Below are 19,418 nucleotides of genomic sequence, written 5' to 3' on the forward strand. Positions count from 1 at the left end.
GGCTAAACGCCGATGTTCAAGGATTAAACCTCTGGGAACATGGTGAAACTCTACCCGAGGACCCAATCAACCATCTTCGGTCAACGATGACTACTAAGTGTCAAAGCTATGTAAGGAAATGCTTGATGTGACATTGACAGTTAAGGAAGAAGGTAGTCGATTTTCTAGGAATTTTAAAAAACAAAGTCATGATCCAGACGAAGATATGGTAAAGCTTTTAATATCTGAAATTGTCTGTTAATTAAATCTATTGTTTTTTAAAATTAAAAGATAATGTGTTTTACAAAATAAAATTATTTTAACTGTAGGTAACTACAAATTGACTGTATCAAATAAAATTAACCTGATCAAAAAATTACAATATGATAAAGTGAGCTGATTAGTAGTAATAACAGAAATAAAATTAAATAAGTGGTGTTATAGAAGAAGTTTTAAATTTTGAAAAGGGATATTATTATATCAAGAAATTTATATGTCCACAACATGTGTATTGATGGTTGTATAGGTAGTAGGGAAATTATTGTTTGGATGTAGGTGAAAATTAAAAAATTTATATAGATTGGAGTTACGATAAAGTCAATCTGATAGTAGAAAATGTGATTCAGGAATGCAATTATTATGGAACAATTTTAATGAAATTGAGAAAATTCTTGTGACAAACTGGTGAATATGTAAAATTGATAATAAATAATTGTAGGATAACAGGTTGCCCAGTTGATACAAACTAAAATTTAATTAGTATAGAAAACAATAGGTGTAATGAATAAAATAGAATTAATAAAACAAAATTAAGAGAATGAATATTGTTGTAATTTGATTAAAGAATGACTGAGTTTAACTGTGATAAATGAAATAAAGTGATGAAATGTTAGATGTGAAGATAAAAAATATATTTGGAAAAGGTCAAAGACAAAAAGCAAAGGAGTGTGATGTAGGGTCAAAGCATAGGTGAAATGAGTGAAAGAGTAAGATTGGAGAGTTGGGTATGAGGGTTGAACTGAATGAAGAAAAGAAATGAAAGAAGTGTGAAAAGGGGGTATGGTAAATTAATTAGGTTTTGATTAAGAGGAGTTCATGTGGTTAGTAATGATTAGTATGTGTAAAGGAGTTTGGAGCCAGTAAGGGAACGAAGAAGATAGTTGACAGTGGGTAAATAGGATGAAGAAGATAGCAGATAGGATAGGAAAAGGGAAGGTATAACAAAGTAATAGGAATTATGAAAATAATTGACGGTGAATGGGGACAAAATTGCGGTTAAGGGATGTTTGTCGGTTAACACAATTGGGACTTTTCTTTAGGTCTTTGACAATTTCCAAATCCTCGTATAAGTCTAAACGGAGTGTATTTTTTTGTTGAATGTTGTGTATCAACTGGACCCCATCAGGAATCTTAAGTTCGTGTTTATTGACTTTTAAATGGTGTGAAAAAGCTGAAGTGGTATCTCTCTTACTGTGTTCTGCCGATCGGGTGGAAAGAGATCTATAAGTTCTACCAATGTAGGTAGCATCGCAGTCTGAACAAGAGAGTCTGTATACCCCACTACGGCTCATGTAATGGATAGGGTCTTTGGTGTTAGTTAAGCTTTTATTGAGGGTGTTATTGACTTTGAATGAGATTTTGATGTTATCACAAGAATTAGAAATGATTTGTTTGACTCTTTCAGATAATTTGGAGTTATTAAACGGTAAGGAGGCATAAATTGTAGTAGTTGTGGAAGATGATGAGAAAGCGGATTGTTGAAGTAACTTAAGTTCTCTTTTCTGTTGAAGTTTATGGATGATGTCTGGGTCATAACCATTGTTAACTGCAATTTGTTTGATGATGTTCAGTTCTTTGTTAAATTCAGTTGTAGATAGAGGAATAGAGTTTAATCTATGTATAAAACTACGAAATGCAGAAAGTTTATGTGAAAGAGGATGGTTAGAAGTGGAATGGATAACGTGATCAGTCTGTGTAGGTTTACGGTAGATACCAAAGTTGAAGTGGTCATCTAGTCTGGTAATAGATATGTCCAAGAAGTTAATGGAGTTAGAAGATTCTAGTTCCATGGTAAAAGTGATTTTAGGATGGATTAGATTGATTTTATGAAGTAAGTTGTGAGCTGAGTCGGAGTTACCAGATATGAGGACTAAAATGTCATCTACATAACGAAACCAATGTAATATCTCTGGATTTTTTGTGATATGATTGGATTCTAAATGATCCATAAAGACATCAGCTAAGAAAGGGGATAAGCAACTTCCCATTGCTAAACCATCTGGTTGTTAATAAAAGTTGTTGTTGAAGACAAAGTAATCTTGAGATAGGCAGATTTTGAGAATGTTTATAATAGACGAAGTGGTAGTGGAGGTCACCGAATTATTTAAAAGAAGCGAGTTGACCAGACTAATCGATTCATTTTTTGGGACTGAAGTGAATAAATTGCTAACATCAAAAGACAGCATGACGATATTCGGATTAAGATTGACAAGTTGAAGTTTTTCAACTAATTGGCGAGAATTCAAAACAGTAAACTGTGGGGTGAAGTTAATAAAATTTTTAATAATGTTAAGAATGAATTTGGACAAAATAGAGACTGGAGTATTGATGAAACTGACAACGGGACGAATGGGAATGTCAACCTTGTGTATCTTTGGTAAACCGTATAACCTGGGAGTGAGTGGATTAGACGGAATTTTGGTGTAAGGTGCTTCATATTCAGAGAAGAAATCAGTAAACTGTTTAAGATTGTTTTTCATTTTTGAAACAAAAGATTTTGAAGGATCAACAGGGAGAAGATTAAAATTATTGTTATTTAGGAAAGATGTGACTTTGTCGATGTATAGTTGTTGGTCTAAAATAACAAGGCAGTTACCCTTATCTGCTTTACTAAAAATGAGGTGTTGGTTTTTGATTTTATTTTTAATAGCTTTGAGTGTGGATAGAAGGGATTTAGACTTGTTAAATGAAAAATTGGGAAAAGATGAAGATGACGTGGAAGTAGAAGAGGAATTGATGTTGGAAATAGAAGAATTGTTATTAGAGAGAAGTTTAGTTTTGAATTTGTTGATAGTTTGGATGCAAGAGTTTCTGATTGATGTTTTTTGTGTAAGTGAAATGGAAAGATTTTGAATAACAGTGTCGGTCTCTATGGAAAGACTCTCAAGATCTCTAATAGATAGATTGGTGGGAATGGAGTGTTTAAGACCGAGGTTTAAGAGTTTTAATTCGTCAGTTTCATCAATACTCCAGTCTCTATTTTATCCAAATTCATTCTTAACATTATTAAAAATTTTATTAACTTCACCCCACAGTTTACTGTTTTGAATTCTCGCCAATTAGTTGAAAAACTTCAACTTGTCAATCTGAATCCGAATATCGTCATGCTGTCTTTTGATGTTAGCAATTTATTCACTTCAGTCCCAAAAAATGAATCGATTAGTCTGGTCAACTCGCTTCTTTTAAATAATTCGGTGACCTCCACTACCACTTCGTCTATTATAAACATTCTCAAAATCTGCCTATCTCAAGATTACTTTGTCTTCAACAACAACTTTTATCAACAACCAGATGGTTTAGCAATGGGAAGTTACTTATCCCCTTTCTTAGCTGATGTCTTTATGGATCATTTAGAATCCAATCATATCACAAAAAATCCAGAGATATTACATTGGTTTCGTTATGTAGATGACATTTTAGTCCTCATATCTGGTAACTCCGACTCAGCTCACAACTTACTTCATAAAATCAATCTAATCCATCCTAAAATCACTTTTACCATGGAACTAGAATCTTCTAACTCCATTAACTTCTTGGACATATCTATTACCAGACTAGATGACCACTTCAACTTTGGTATCTACCGTAAACCTACACAGACTGATCACGTTATCCATTCCACTTCTAACCATCCTCTTTCACATAAACTTTCTGCATTTCGTAGTTTTATACATAGATTAAACTCTATTCCTCTATCTACAACTGAATTTAACAAAGAACTGAACATCATCAAACAAATTGCAGTTAACAATGGTTATGACCCAGACATCATCCATAAACTTCAACAGAAAAGAGAACTTAAGTTACTTCAACAATCCGCTTTCTCATCATCTTCCACAACTACTACAATTTATGCCTCCTTACCGTTTAATAACTCCAAATTATCTGAAAGAGTCAAACAAATCATTTCTAATTCTTGTGATAACATCAAAATCTCATTCAAAGTCAATAACACCCTCAATAAAAGCTTAACTAACACCAAAGACCCTATCCATTACATGAGCCGTAGTGGGGTATACAGACTCTCTTGTTCAGACTGCGATGCTACCTACATTGGTAGAACTTATAGATCTCTTTCCACCCGATCGGCAGAACACAGTAAGAGAGATACCACTTCAGCTTTTTCACACCATTTAAAAGTCAATAAACACGAACTTAAGATTCCTGATGGGGTCCAGTTGATACACAACATTCAACAAAAAAATACACTCCGTTTAGACTTATACGAGGATTTGGAAATTGTCAAAGACCTAAAGAAAAGTCCCAATTGTGTTAACCGACAAACATCCCTTAACCGCAATTTTGTCCCCATTCACCGTCAATTATTTTCATAATTCCTATTACTTTGTTATACCTTCCCTTTTCCTATCCTATCTGCTATCTTCTTCATCCTATTTACCCACTGTCAACTATCTTCTTCGTTCCCTTACTGGCTCCAAACTCCTTTACACATACTAATCATTACTAACCACATGAACTCCTCTTAATCAAAACCTAATTAATTTACCATACCCCCTTTTCACACTTCTTTCATTTCTTTTCTTCATTCAGTTCAACCCTCATACCCAACTCTCCAATCTTACTCTTTCACTCATTTCACCTATGCTTTGACCCTACATCACACTCCTTTGCTTTTTGTCTTTGACCTTTTCCAAATATATTTTTTATCTTCACATCTAACATTTCATCACTTTATTTCATTTATCACAGTTAAACTCAGTCATTCTTTAATCAAATTACAACAATATTCATTCTCTTAATTTTGTTTTATTAATTCTATTTTATTCATTACACCTATTGTTTTCTATACTAATTAAATTTTAGTTTGTATCAACTGGGCAACCTGTTATCCTACAATTATTTATTATCAATTTTACATATTCACCAGTTTGTCACAAGAATTTTCTCAATTTCATTAAAATTGTTCCATAATAATTGCATTCCTGAATCACATTTTCTACTATCAGATTGACTTTATCGTAACTCCAATCTATATAAATTTTTTAATTTTCACCTACATCCAAACAATAATTTCCCTACTACCTATACAACCATCAATACACATGTTGTGGACATATAAATTTCTTGATATAATAATATCCCTTTTCAAAATTTAAAACTTCTTCTATAACACCACTTATTTAATTTTATTTCTGTTATTACTACTAATCAGCTCACTTTATCATATTGTAATTTTTTGATCAGGTTAATTTTATTTGATACAGTCAATTTGTAGTTACCTACAGTTAAAATAATTTTATTTTGTAAAACACATTATCTTTTAATTTTAAAAAACAATAGATTTAATTAACAGACAATTTCAGATATTAAAAGCTTTACCATATCTTCGTCTGGATCATGACTTTGTTTTTTAAAATTCCTAGAAAATCGACTACCTTCTTCCTTAACTGTCAATGTCACATCAAGCATTTCCTTACATAGCTTTGACACTTAGTAGTCATCGTTGACCGAAGATGGTTGATTGGGTCCTCGGGTAGAGTTTCACCATGTTCCCAGAGGTTTAATCCTTGAACATCGGCGTTTAGCCATTTTAAATTTATTTCAACATAATGTAGATTTATTTATAATCACAACCATTGTTTGGTTCTGGGGCTATTTTGCAGGTATTCAAGTAAGTAATCATAACCACATTTTTTAACTTTTACAATTTCAACCATCTTTTCAATTTTAATAGTGGGATTACTTATTTGATTTTAGATCACTGATGATGGACCGATAGGTTTGAAAACGTTCTGATGAACTCATTTTATTGAATCCATTGGGATTCTAAAAATTTTTAGTAAATATACCTTTTACATAGAAGTGGTTTTTACTTCATGTTCCAGTTTGTTTAACTATAAGGTATACAGCCAATCCAGGGAACTACCCCTTTTTAGTCTAAAAATATATGTTCCAGAGCAAAAAAACGTGATCTTTTATATTTGTTTAAAAAAATTGTTTAAACAATGTCTGCCCAAAAATTCCGCCCGGCACCCTTCAGATTTGTTTAAAGGGGACATTTTTGAATAGGAATCCACAAAGAAACCGAATCAAAATTTTTTTCAGACGGAAGCGGTCTCACCACATTGACTTACCTATCTCAACTTACCGTGTACCGGTGGCTTTATAGTCTATTAGAGTGTTTTATGGTTTTGAGATTCCCCGAATACTATTTAGATTTTTAACTTTTGATGTCAAATATCTCAGGATCCTTAGATAATAGAAGGTCCAAATTACAGTAATTGCAGATAGAAAATACCAAGTTCCTGGCAAAGTTTTGTTTAAAAATGTACAAAAACAAGTAAAATAAAAAATAAAATCTAAACTTTATTGGGTTTTTTTGTAACAGTATTTTAAAAATGTTTTTTTTTCACTTTAGTTTAATAAAAATCTACGCGGAACTAAATAATGTATTTAGTTTGAAAATAAAAAATAAATTAGGTCTCTAAGTGCCTTGGATACAGAGATATGTGACATAATGTTAACATTGTCGTAAATGGGACTTCGGGTGCCCTTAAGATATCTTCATGTATTAATTTAAACCTTCACGTCTAGCATTTGGTCCAGAGAAATTCACAATATTGAGATGAATGAAAAAAGTCGATACCCACGGTACTTTTTTTGTATTGATTGACTCTGCCGGTATTACAATTATTGGGGAAAGCTTGCCAATGGCGACGCGTGACTTTTTCTAAAGTGTTACCAAAACCAGATGCAAAAAATCTTATTTAAAAAAAAAATGAAGATATGGCTAAATGTATATAGGGTGAGGCAGATAAAGGACCTATTAGAAATATCTCGAGAACTAAAGGTAACGGAATCATGAAAATTGGAATACAGGGGTTTTGAGGTATGAACTATTTAATGAAAATATTTTGGTCTCTTTGCTACTTCCGGTTATACCGGAAGTGGATTGTAACTTCGTTTTTTTAAATGGGACACCCTGTATAATTATACATTTTTGGATTCTCCTCGATTTCTTCTTTCTTAAAATATCAAATTTTCTAATATTGTACAAGGTAGTTCAAAAGATAATTACGGTTTTTTATAAATTTTGTAGCAAACTTCACATCCTGTAGAATTGTACTTATTTGCTATTAAAAACTCCATTTATGTTCAAATGATTTTTAATATAGTCTATTATTATTAAAAATGATTAATATAGCGAAATGTTTAATTTTAGTATACAGGGTTGGTCGAAACCCGGAATGAGTATTTTCTGAGTTTTCTTAAATGGAACACCCCATATTTTAGTATTGTATTGAAATGATATTTTATAGTACTTTTTTATTTCTTAAGCATTCCCTATACCTAACTGCTTTAATTTGTAAGGTATTCGTAGTTCTTTAAGCCAAACATTAATTGCAACAAAAATTACGTGAAATTTTATTAGGTTTGCCGTGAAAATATTCAATCATAAATAACTTTTTGAAATTAAATACGTGTTAATCTAGAATGATCCTTAATTTATTAATATTGGATGAGATACCAAAATGCCTACGTTGTTAAGATTGTTGGTGCATAACATATTAATAGAAGCAAACCATATTCTACCTAGTTGGCTATGGCTTTGACACTAAACTTGATTAACCATTGGACGTTGTATTATTTTTATAGTTCCAGTTGCTTTGTTGCCATTACTAATATAAATTTTTGTAATGGGGAATTGATTAGTAAAGTTTTTGTTCTAGGAGAGTATCACAAAAATGTACCACTAGCAATAAGAATTTATCATCTGCAACAGTGCAACTCCCTGATAGACGACAACCAAGAAGAGAAACTTTTTAAAGTTTACTAGAACAGTTTCGACGTACTAGACACTTAGATTACGAGAAAGTTCATACTAATATACAGATTCTCAGTGACACTAACATTTAATTCATTTTAATTATTACAATAGTTTTTGTTCGATGAGATTTCTCGTAATCTCTCGTCCAGTTCGTTGAAACCGCTCTAGTAAATTTTGAAAAGTTTCTCGTTGGTTGTCATCCATCATGGAATTGCTGATGATAAAATTCTTATTGCTAGTAGCATATTTCTATTTGCTATACTCTCCTAGAACAAAAAAACATCTGAATCAGTTCCTCATTAGAAAAATTTATATTAGTAATGGTAGCAAAGCAACTGGAACTTCAAAAACAGTAGAATGTTTAAGCAAAGCAAATATTTCAGCATAATTTAGTGTCAAAGTCATAGCCAACTAGATACAATATTGTATGTCTTTATTAATATTAAACACACCAACAATCTTAACTAATACGTAGGCATTTTGATATATCAACCAGTTTTAATAAATTAAGGGTCAATTGAGATTAATATTTGTTTATTTTCGAAAAAATTTTTATGATTGAATATTTGCACGGCAAACCTAATAAAATTTCACGTAATTTTTGTAGCAATTAATAGTCTAGGCGCCAGAGGGGTCACCGTGTCATATTCAATTCTGATGGACAAACTAAACGGTTTCTTATGGATTTTTGGCTGCTGATTACGAATTTTGAGGGGGGATTTCGATCCGAGTGGTCAAAAAATTGTTATAAACAATTTAATTGTTTATAAATTGTTTATAAGGCTCTGGCTCATAAACTAAAAGAGATAAAACAAGAATGTGTGTGTACTTTGTACGCACGTAAGAAGTTATACTTCTACTACATATTATGTGATTTTTAAGACAATACCAAAAATTTAAAAAAATAAAGAATAAAACGCACACAAACACATTAAAAAATGCCACAAAGAAAAAATGATTTCTGAACAATAATAATTGTTGGCAAAAATTTTAAATACGCATTTTCTGAAAAAAAAATTATATAACAAATATACTTACAATCATAACATGCATAAAAAAAAATAAAACCTGCATCGGGAATTGAACCCGTGAATTTCGTGGCACTTTGATTCGTAATCGAAGCGTAGACTCACTCGTCCAATCCCACATTATTTATCATGTGGAAAAATACGGTAACTGAACGTTTTACTGTTTGACAGTTGTTTTGAAAATTAAATTATGTAGTTTAAAATTTGTGGAAGAAAATATAAAAATATAAAAAACAGTAAGAAAACAATATATTAGATGAATATTGGTAGAACTTTTGTTGGTAATCAAATTAAGTAGGTAAATCAAAGCATTACATACCTACTAGATAAATAAATCTACGCCAAAAAATCATAATTTAAAAATAAAAATCGAACCTAATTTGGGATTTCTCTCTAAAATCCGCATTCTTGAGAAAATAAATGTATGTATTTCAACCTAATCCAAATGTATAATTACAATATGATTATAATAAAAACTACTTACCAAATTAGAATGAGTTTTCCTTGTCCAAAATAGTCCAAAAGTTCAAAAATATAGGTATATGAAAACTATTTGAAAAGGCAGTATAACTATTAACTAAATTTTGTTTGCTGTTTCTTTTCACACATATTTTAAAACGCAACAACCATAAATAATCTAACTACTGCTGTGCCACAGCCGCCATATTGAATAATTTTTGACATATTATTTGAACATCCAATCAGAACAAAGTTTTAATGCGCATGCGCCCAGTCGCTAGGTTTTACCATATAAAAAATTCACCCTCTATCGCCGGTAAAGAAGTATAACTTCAAAAAAATGTTTTAAATAAAATTTGTTCCTTAATAAAAAACCAAGAAAAAACCGTTTACTAAACTTAAATCTAACAATTAGAACTCAAGATATTTTAAAATTAGTGCACATAGTTCAGAGAAATAAGGAAAAAAAAATAGTCTGTTGGTGACACAACCCCCTCCAGGCTGAAACCAAATTTTTTGAGTAATATAGACATCTATAATAATAACCTATATATTTCCTGCAGCCGATTTTGATGATATACATAGTTATAAACAAATGAAGATCAAAAAACGGTAAATTTTCGCTTGTTTCGTCTATTACTAAGAAAATAGTCATTTTAAACAAATTTGAGAGTAAGAAACTCATAAACGGTATAAAAAACTTCAATATGGCGTTTGCTTAATATGTCTATCCTTATTGGTTGCTTAGAAAATTGCAAAATAAATCATAAATTTTGAGTTTTTATAAATATTTATAACTTATGTAAAAATTAACTTAGAACCTTCTTATTACACGGAATGCTGAGTCTTATGGTGCTTAATTCATACCCTAAATTTCGAAGAAATTGGTCAAATAGTTTAAAAGTTATTTAATTTGTTTATCCCAAATTTATTTTTTTTGCAACACTGTAAGTCAGAAAATGATGAAGCTACAGTAATACTTTGGATAGTTTATGGAAGAAGGAAATTTACAGTATTAATTTAATTAAAAAAAAATTACAAAAAATAATTATAAATATTGCAAAATTATTTTGCAAAAACATGTGAATTAAAAAAATGGGGGGCTAACTTTGTCCCTAATTGTCCTAGGACAGTTGTTTTTCTTTCTAAATGTGTATAAAAATTCAGTCTTTCTAAATATGAAAAAATAATTTTTCTACAGGTAACGGTTAAAAAGTTATTCTAATTGTTTATAAGTAAGCAAACAATCGACATGTTTTTTCAAAATAATTTTACACTGTTTAAAATTATTTTTTGTCATTTATTTTTAATAATGGTAATAGTATAAATGTTCTTCTTTCATAAACTGTCCGAAGTATGATTGTAGCCTCATAATTTTCTGACTTGTAGTGTTGCAAAAAATGAATTTGGGCTAAACAAATTAAATAACTTTTAAACTATTTGACCAATTACTTTGAAATTTAAAATATAATTTAAGTACAAGAAGTATCAGCATTCCGTGTAAGAAGAAGGTTCTAAGTTAATTTTTACATAAGTTATGAATATTTTTAAAAACTCAAAATTTATGATTTATTTTGCAATTTTCTAAGCAACCAATAAGGATGAACATATTCAGCGAACGCCATATTGAAGTTTTTTATACGATTTATGAGTTTCTTACACTCAAATTTGTTTAAAGTGCTTAACTTTTTGGTAATAGACGAAAAAAGCGAAAATTTAGCGTTTTTTGATCTTCATTTGTTTATAACTATGTATATCATCAAAATCGGCTGCAGGAAACATATAGGTTAATAATATAGATGTCCATACTACTCAAAAAATTTGGTTTCGGCCTGGAGGGGGATGTGTCACGAGAAAAATCTTATTTCTCTGGACTAACAATGCAAATTGCAAATTGCAAAATAAGTATTTTTCGAAGCTTTATCGATCGTAACTCGGCTTCTACGCATGAAAATAAGTCTTAAAAGGTGTCGTTTTAAAGCTTAATTAACAGGCGTCCAAACAAAGTTTGTTAAATTACTTGATCTTCATTTGTTTTAAAGTTATACCCGTTTGAAGTTACAATTTTCTTAAAAATATTGTACATTCATTTGTTTATAAGGGTTTCAAGCAAATTTGAGCTATAAACATTTATACTTTAATGAACAATAATGATAGAAAAACTCAAAAGGAACAATTTGAGGTTATGAAAATGTTCATAAGTTTATTTTTGGCCAAGATGTCGATATTTTAATGGCGCGCGCTATGAGGCGCAAGATCGGCTCACCGCGTAAAGGTTCACGCGCTAACTTCTCGATGCAAATTATAATTTCTATGTATACATACGTTATCTTCATTTTTAATTTTTGAAGATCCTAATAAAATTTTATCATATAATTCTTATAATTAAATCATCATACCTTACCTCGTATCACCTTTCATTCTATTTACACTGTCTTCTATTTTTTGCACTAAATGAGAAAAAAACATTAAAAACTAATATTTCAGAAGTACAACTAAAAAGATAGTTGATATTATTTATTAATACTATTTTTACAAACATTTTTTTCATGCATCTGCAAATCTGCATAGAGATATACAGGGAATATCAGCTTTTTTACATCTGCATAAGTTCTTAGCGAAATTTTAACAGTTACATGGTGGTACAAGTCTGTTTTTGTAGGCAGTAAAACTAAAACTTTTTGAGGCTTCACAGTCTAATTATCTATATGATATCCATATAAAGTGGATCTAGTTCTTTTGCAGCATCATCAAGTCCCGTCAATTGTGTGTATGCCGCCACATCATAAATGCTCGTTTTATATGCAATGATGATGCTGCAAAAGAACTCGATCCATTTTTATATGGATATCATATATTGGCTCATTTTCATGCATAGAAACCTAGTTACGATCGATAAAGCGTCGAAGAATACATACTTACTTGACTGTGAGCCAATCTTGCGCCTCATAGCGCGCCATTAAAATTTCGACATCTTAGCCAAAAATAAACTTACGAACATTTTCATAAGCTCAAATTGTTCCTTTTGAGTTGTTTTATCATTATTGTTAATTAAAGTATAAATGTTTATAGCTTAAATTTACTTGAAACCTTTATAAACAAATTAATGTACAATTTTTTTAAGAAAATTATAACTTCAAACGGGTATAACTTTAAAACAAATGAAAATCAAATAATTTAACAAACTTTTCTTGGAAGCCTCTTAATTAAGCTTTAAAAGCACACCTTATAAGGCTCATTTTCATGAGTAGAAGCCGAGTTACGATCGGTAAAGCTTCGAAAAATACTTATTTTGCAATTTGCATTGTGCACTAATTTTACAATATCTTGAGTTCTAATTGTCGGATTTAAGTTTAGTAAACGGTTGTTTCCTTGTTTTTTATTCGGGAACAAATTTTATTTGAAACATTTTTTTTATCTCTTTTAGTTTATGAGCCAGAGCTTTATAAAAAATTTGTAAACAATTTAATTGTTTATAACAATTTTTTGACCACTCGGATCGAAATCACCCCTCGAAATTCGTAATCAGCAGCCCAAAATCCATAAGAAACCGTTGAGTTTGTCCATCAGAATTGAAAATGACACGGTGACCTCTATTTGGCGCCTAGACTATAATGTTTGTCTTAAAGAACTACGAATAACTTACAAATTAAAGCAGTTAGGTATAGGGAATGCTTAAAAAATAAAAAAGTACTATAAAATATCATTTCATTACAGTACAAAAATATAGGGTGTTCCATTTAAGAAAACTCAGAAAATACTCATTCCCAGTTTCGACCAACCCTGTATACTAGAATTAAACATTTCGCTATATTATTAGTTTTTAATAATAATAGACTATATTAAAAATCACTTGAACATAAATGGATTTTTTGATATCAAATCAGTACAATTCTACAGGGTGTGAAGTTTGTTACAAAATTAATAAAAAACCGTAATTATCTTTTAAACTATCCTGTATAATATTCCAAAACCTCATATTTTAGAAAAGAAGACATCGAGCAGAATCCATAAATGTAAAAATATACAGGTGTCCCATTAAAAAAAAACAAGGTTACAATCAACTTCCGGTATAACCGGAAGTATCAAAGAGATCAAAATATTTTTATTAAATAGTTCATACCTCAAAACCCCTGTATTCCAATTTTCATGATTCATTTACCTTTAGTTTTCGAGATATTTCTAATAGGCCCTATATCTGCCTCAGCCTGTATATAGCGTCAATAATATCATTTTGTATATTATCTATTATAAGTGTGCTAAGGATATACCTATCTATTTTTTTAATAAACTCATTATGTTTAGCAATATTTGCTGTAAAAGCTTGGTTAAGAGAACTTTCGATTCTTGTTTTGCTAAACTGAATCAATTTGGATATACATCTTACATGTAGGTAACGGAGAAATTTCATGTCTCTGTTTTAAAACTCTAAAACTATTTAAATCGTGAACCTGGTCCACCCACTTTTTCTGTAGAAACCAGAAGACATGGTCAACAATACAGTCTATTTTTCTTGCAACCACATAACCAAGGATTTTCACTGTACCAACTAAATGTAAAATATTGAACCACTTTTTTTATTCCTTTTTTAAATTGTTTAAAATAGGTCTTTCACTTTCAATAATCTCATTTTTTTCTTCAAAATTATATAAGGAGAATTATCCGGCCCCGAGCGACAGCGAGGATGTATCCATTGTAACCACAAATGAAAGTGGTAACAGAGTATAATAAAGTGCGACTGAGTCACATACACTCGCCAATATTTTCGTGTGTCTACGAGTAGTTGGCTATTTACTGAATTAGGTACTATTAACACATAATATAACAATATATTTCTATTGGTAAAAATATTGGTAAATTGAATTATTCATCGTCATAAAATATTTATTTGCAAGATTTTTAACTGTTAAAAATGGCAACGGTGGTTACATGGACGCTTCGCCAGTAAAGCTTGCATATATTTTGTTAATCAACATATCGAATAAACCTCGTAGCAACCTTCGTACTATTAAATAACCAAAGATTTTAACGACGTTCTACACCTTCGTTGCGGGGTATGCCTCTCAGAGGAAAGGAGGGGAAACTTATATGCAAGCGAAAGTTGGTAACAATGCATTTATAGCAGAATACTCAAATCATATGTTTCAGTATTGAATACTTATAAAAATAAATTATAATAAATTACGGAATTAATTATAATAAATAAATAAAAAATAAATGGGACGGTAAACAATCCTCATTTTTTAATATGTTATTCCTTACCAAAAAAACCTTTAAATTAAGCACAAATAATTAAAAATCGTAAATTTGGGTCAAAAGTTATTAACTTTTTAAGAATTCCCATAAGAGCCCATGTTAAAACTTAACTTTGACCCTTAATAGTAATTAAACGGCACGGTAAAACAATTTTTAAAAAATCAAGTCTTAGTTTTTTGAAGTAAACTATAACATACCAAAATTTCATGCAAATCCTTAATTCTTTGCCGAAAGTGTAGAACGTCGTTAATAACCCTATACACAAACAACTGCCTGTAGTACATCGAACTATTTCCCACCAAAAACTTTATGGAAATAGTTTCTATTTTTCTATTGTGTGCAGAAAAGAGCCTATAACTGCACGCAAGGAAAGGTTTCGAAGGCAAGACTATGCATCTACAAACTGATTAGAATTGGAAGTGACTTCCGGAAATCCAACCATATGGCAAACACTATCACTTTCGCGCCAAAACAACAAAGCGTTACCAAAGGGCAACCAAGCGATTAGTAATTAAAAACAGTACGATGTGAAAGAATGATATTGAAAGTATTTATGTATCGTTGTCATTGTTCTTCGACATAAGGAAGGAAAATCTAATTGCGATAACAATAAAAAGAAAAAAGAAAGTAATTATTGCATAAAATGTTAATACAGTTATTTGAAAGAGCGCACCGATGGGTTTGTAATATGCAATACAATAGGAAAAAACTATCAAGATATATATATCAGATAATGGCAATAATAAAAGTTTTTAAAGATGTTTTTTTGTTTATGAAAAGTAATCACTTTGTTGTTATGTAATACAGTGGAACCTCGATAAGTCGGATTAATCGGGACCGCGGCCGATCCGGGTTATCGAAAATCCGGGTTAGCCGGAGAATATGGTAAAAATTAATAAAATACGGTACTCTTACAGATAAACTTAGTTATAATTGCCAAAAAAATGAAATACTTATGTCCAGTACATCTAAATTACGTACAGTTGTATACATTATTGTTTATTTCTTGGTAAAAAAACTCAGTCAAAGTAAAAACATTTTTATTTTATCTGATGAAAATCGATACGGGTTAGCCGGACTTCCGGGTTATCGGAGGCCGACTTATCGGGGTTCCACTGTATCATAATAAAAAAAAACTCGTTTGAAGTGAAACAATATTGAGACAATTCGAATTTCATATTTTGTAAGCATCAAAATGTTCTAATCAAAAATGCTCCAACATCAACTGACAAAGAGATAGATGAATTTTATAATAATTATAGGAATTTTTACAGCAACTGCAACTAATGCGAATTATCACAGCACACACACCATAATAATTGGAGATCGCAACCCTGAAATTGGTAAAATTAAAACTGCTTTGGGTAATATAGTAATATAAAACACGTCAAGGCCAATTGAAATACAACGAGGTGTCAGGCATGGTTGTGTGCTATCACCGATACTGTTTAACGTCTACTCTGAGGTAATATTTGCGAACTCTTTATCGCACTCTTCAGAGGGAATTAGGATAAACGGTCAAAGAGTAAATAAGATCACTACTGCGAAACTTTTGAGTTCTGAACTCGGTACTTACATAATATCTTTACGGTTTTACTTGATTTTTCCAAAAGTACTAAAAAGAAATATAATGTACTATGTGGTATTTTTGAAAAAATAGTTAAGCGATCTTTAAAATGAGGTACCTATCACTCAAGCCCCCTGTCTATTAAAGATTTTGGGAGTTGTGTTTGCCCCTGCTAGAGTGTTGATGTAATTTAGTTGAAAACTGATCTACAAAATGTCCTCCTCACAAATAAATTTGATTAGTTTTTGCATCTTTTTAAATTCTCTGTAGGGAGTAAATTATAGAAGGTGGTACCTTTTCAAATTGACACACTGTATAAAGAAAGGCTCAATTTTTCAAACGTAACTGTGTATAACTTCCCTAGACTCTCCTAGTTGACCAATTTCAATTTTTCAAAGCGCGTTTTTGGTGCTTATTTAAAGTGCTTATTTTGGGCCCAGCACAATTTGGCAAATTTGCAATTTTTTTTTTTTCGGAACCTGGATTGAAAAATATGCAAAATCGGTTAGACCGATTCTTACGAAATTTAGCACACGTTTCAGTGGTATTTTAAAGTTTTTTCTTTATTTTTCAATATTTTTCCCAATTATTGCTATTTTTTAAACAATAAATTTTAAATTTTCAATTTCTAGCTAGTCAAATATTATGTAAAATTAAGCGAAATTTTTACCGAAATTTTTTATTTTAAACGAAACTATGTTAAATAATAAATTAAGCACAAGGCGCATATATTGATTATTGATATCCTGAAGTGATTCTAGCAAAAAATAGACTCCCTAAAAATGTAACGTATTTTGCATGAACAAAAAAGTAAAGAACTCGCATTTTTATTAATGTCAATCTTTAAGTACACGGTAAATACCTGTCGAAATATTTTCATATTTTCGGACATGCACCTTCAAAAACAAACAAAAACAACAAACTGTTCTCTAAATAAATCTCTAATAAAAATTAAGCTTTGTGATGCTATGTGCGCAATTAACATACCTAATAGAAACTTTATTTAAGTTATAAAATTTTTATTAACCAAATCTGGTCTTTCCTATCTCTTATTTGCTTTTCGTGTTATTATCTAAATGGCATGTTTTCGTTGTAAGACAACAAACAGACTGTTGTCGTTAATTAGCTAGATCTTTCGTTTATTTGGTTTTTGGTTTCAGTGGCAGCGTGAGCAGTAGTAACGCCTCTTTGGATCGGGATAAAGTGTCGGGAGGTTCGAGTCCGTTGATCGAGAGCAAGGAATTACCTGTGGACGTGAGAGACGGAATTTTACATTGCAAAATATTGGAGATAGATGGCAAGGTAAGTAGTTATTGGTATAGTCCAGAAAGCCACTGCGCATCCGCTAGGAAAAATATTCTGATTCGGATTTTTTGCACAATATTACTCAAAAAGGACCCCTTTTAACAAATTTGCATGTTGCCAGGTCCAAAAGTGAGTCAAAAATGTTTTAAACGTTTTTTTCTGTTTTTTCCTAAAATTATTTTTTTTTGCACCGAACAAAGTTTTTTTAGGTTTTTTGGATCATTCCAAACAGAAAAGGTCTTTAGTGACTTTTCTCTAAAGTTGATAGTTTTTGACATATAAGCGATTAAAAATTAAAAATTGCGAAATCGGACATTTTTAACCTTTAAAAACTATGTGAAAAACTTAAAATTTGAATGTTGCCAAGGTAGGTAGATATTCTTTAAACATCGACTGATGAAGTCTCGAAGAGTTTTTGGGCGCGATACTATTTTCAACCGTTGCATGTATGTAATATGCGTAAATACATATGTGCGGAAAAATATTCTGATTCAATTTTTTTTTCATCACCTTGCTTAAAAAGGTCTCCTTTTAACAAATTTTCATGTTGCCAGGATTAAAAGGCAGTCAAAAATTTTTTTAAACGTTTTTTTGTTTTTTCCTAAAACTATTTTTTTTTGCATCCGACAATTTTTTTAGGTTTTTTTGGATCATTCCAAATAGAAAAGATCTCAAGTGACTTTTCTCTAAATGTGATAGTTTTCGAGACATAAGCGATTGAAAATTTAAGAATTGCAAAATCGGCCATTTTTATCCCTAAAACCTGTGTGAAAACCGAAAATTTCAATGTTACCAATGTACGTAGATATTCTATGAGCATCGATTGATGAAATCCCGAAGAGCTTTTTGCCATAAAATATCGTAAACCCCTTTGTTTTTTAATTGCTAAGCAAGCGGGCGCGTCACTATTTTAAACCGTTGCATGTAGATATAATCGGAAAACATTTGAAGTTGAAAAAAATTGTTTAAAAATTTTTTTGACCCATTTTTGACTTTTTGACTTTGAAAAAAATTGAATCAGAATATTTTCCGCAGATATATTTACGCATATTACATATACATGCAACGGTTGAAAATAGTGTCGCACCCGCTTGTATAGCAATTACAAAACAAAGGGATTTTCGATATTGTATTGCAAAAAACTCTTCGGGATTTCATCAATCGATGTTTAAAGAATATCTACCTGCCGTGGCAACGTTAGTTTATGAGGGTTAAAAATGGCCGTTTTCGCAATTTTTAAATTTTTAATCGCTTATATATCAAAAACTATCAACTTTAGAGAAAAGTCACTAAAGATCTTTTTTGTTTGGAATGATCCAAAAAACCTAAAAAAAGCTTTGTTCGATGAAAAAAAAGTAATTTTAGGAAAAATACAAAAAAAAAACGTTTAAAAAAATTTTTGACTCACTTTTGGACCTGGCAATATGCAAATTTGTTAAAAGGCGTCCTTTTTGAGTAAGATTGTGCAAAAAATCCGAATCAGAATATTTTCCCTAGCGGATGCGCAGTGGCTTTCTGGACTATATATTTTAGTTTAGATTAGTCACCTCGATGGGAATTTTTCCATAAGGCTACGCCCAGACAAGCGACAATTTGGGCCCTGTAAAAGCAGTAAAATTAATGAAGCGTGAAAAATGGTTAAATGGTTCCTATCCTATGTTGCTATGTTGTGCGCTATATTTTACAGCTCAGTCTGGCCATCCAGTACACTCACCGTGGGACCCATTTTCGCGCTTCATTTTACTGCTCTTACAGC

The 19,418-nt window shown here is 30.9% G+C and overlaps 1 protein-coding gene across 10 annotated transcripts in view; it reads left to right on the forward strand.

Annotated features, from left to right (window-relative positions):
• The window catches only part of LOC114326081 (rho GTPase-activating protein 21-B), an 811,276-nt gene that overhangs the window by 644,552 nt on the left and 147,306 nt on the right, over positions 1-19,418 (forward strand). For all 10 annotated transcript variants that reach the window (XM_028274292.2, XM_028274294.2, XM_028274293.2 and 7 more), the window contains one exon: positions 17,518-17,659. In XM_028274292.2, the coding sequence (XP_028130093.1) occupies positions 17,518-17,659 (142 nt within the window). The remainder of the gene's footprint in view (positions 1-17,517; positions 17,660-19,418) is intronic.

The sequence above is a fragment of the Diabrotica virgifera genome, chromosome 4 (assembly GCF_917563875.1).
Source record: "Diabrotica virgifera virgifera chromosome 4, PGI_DIABVI_V3a".
NCBI lineage: Eukaryota > Metazoa > Arthropoda > Insecta > Coleoptera > Chrysomelidae > Diabrotica > Diabrotica virgifera.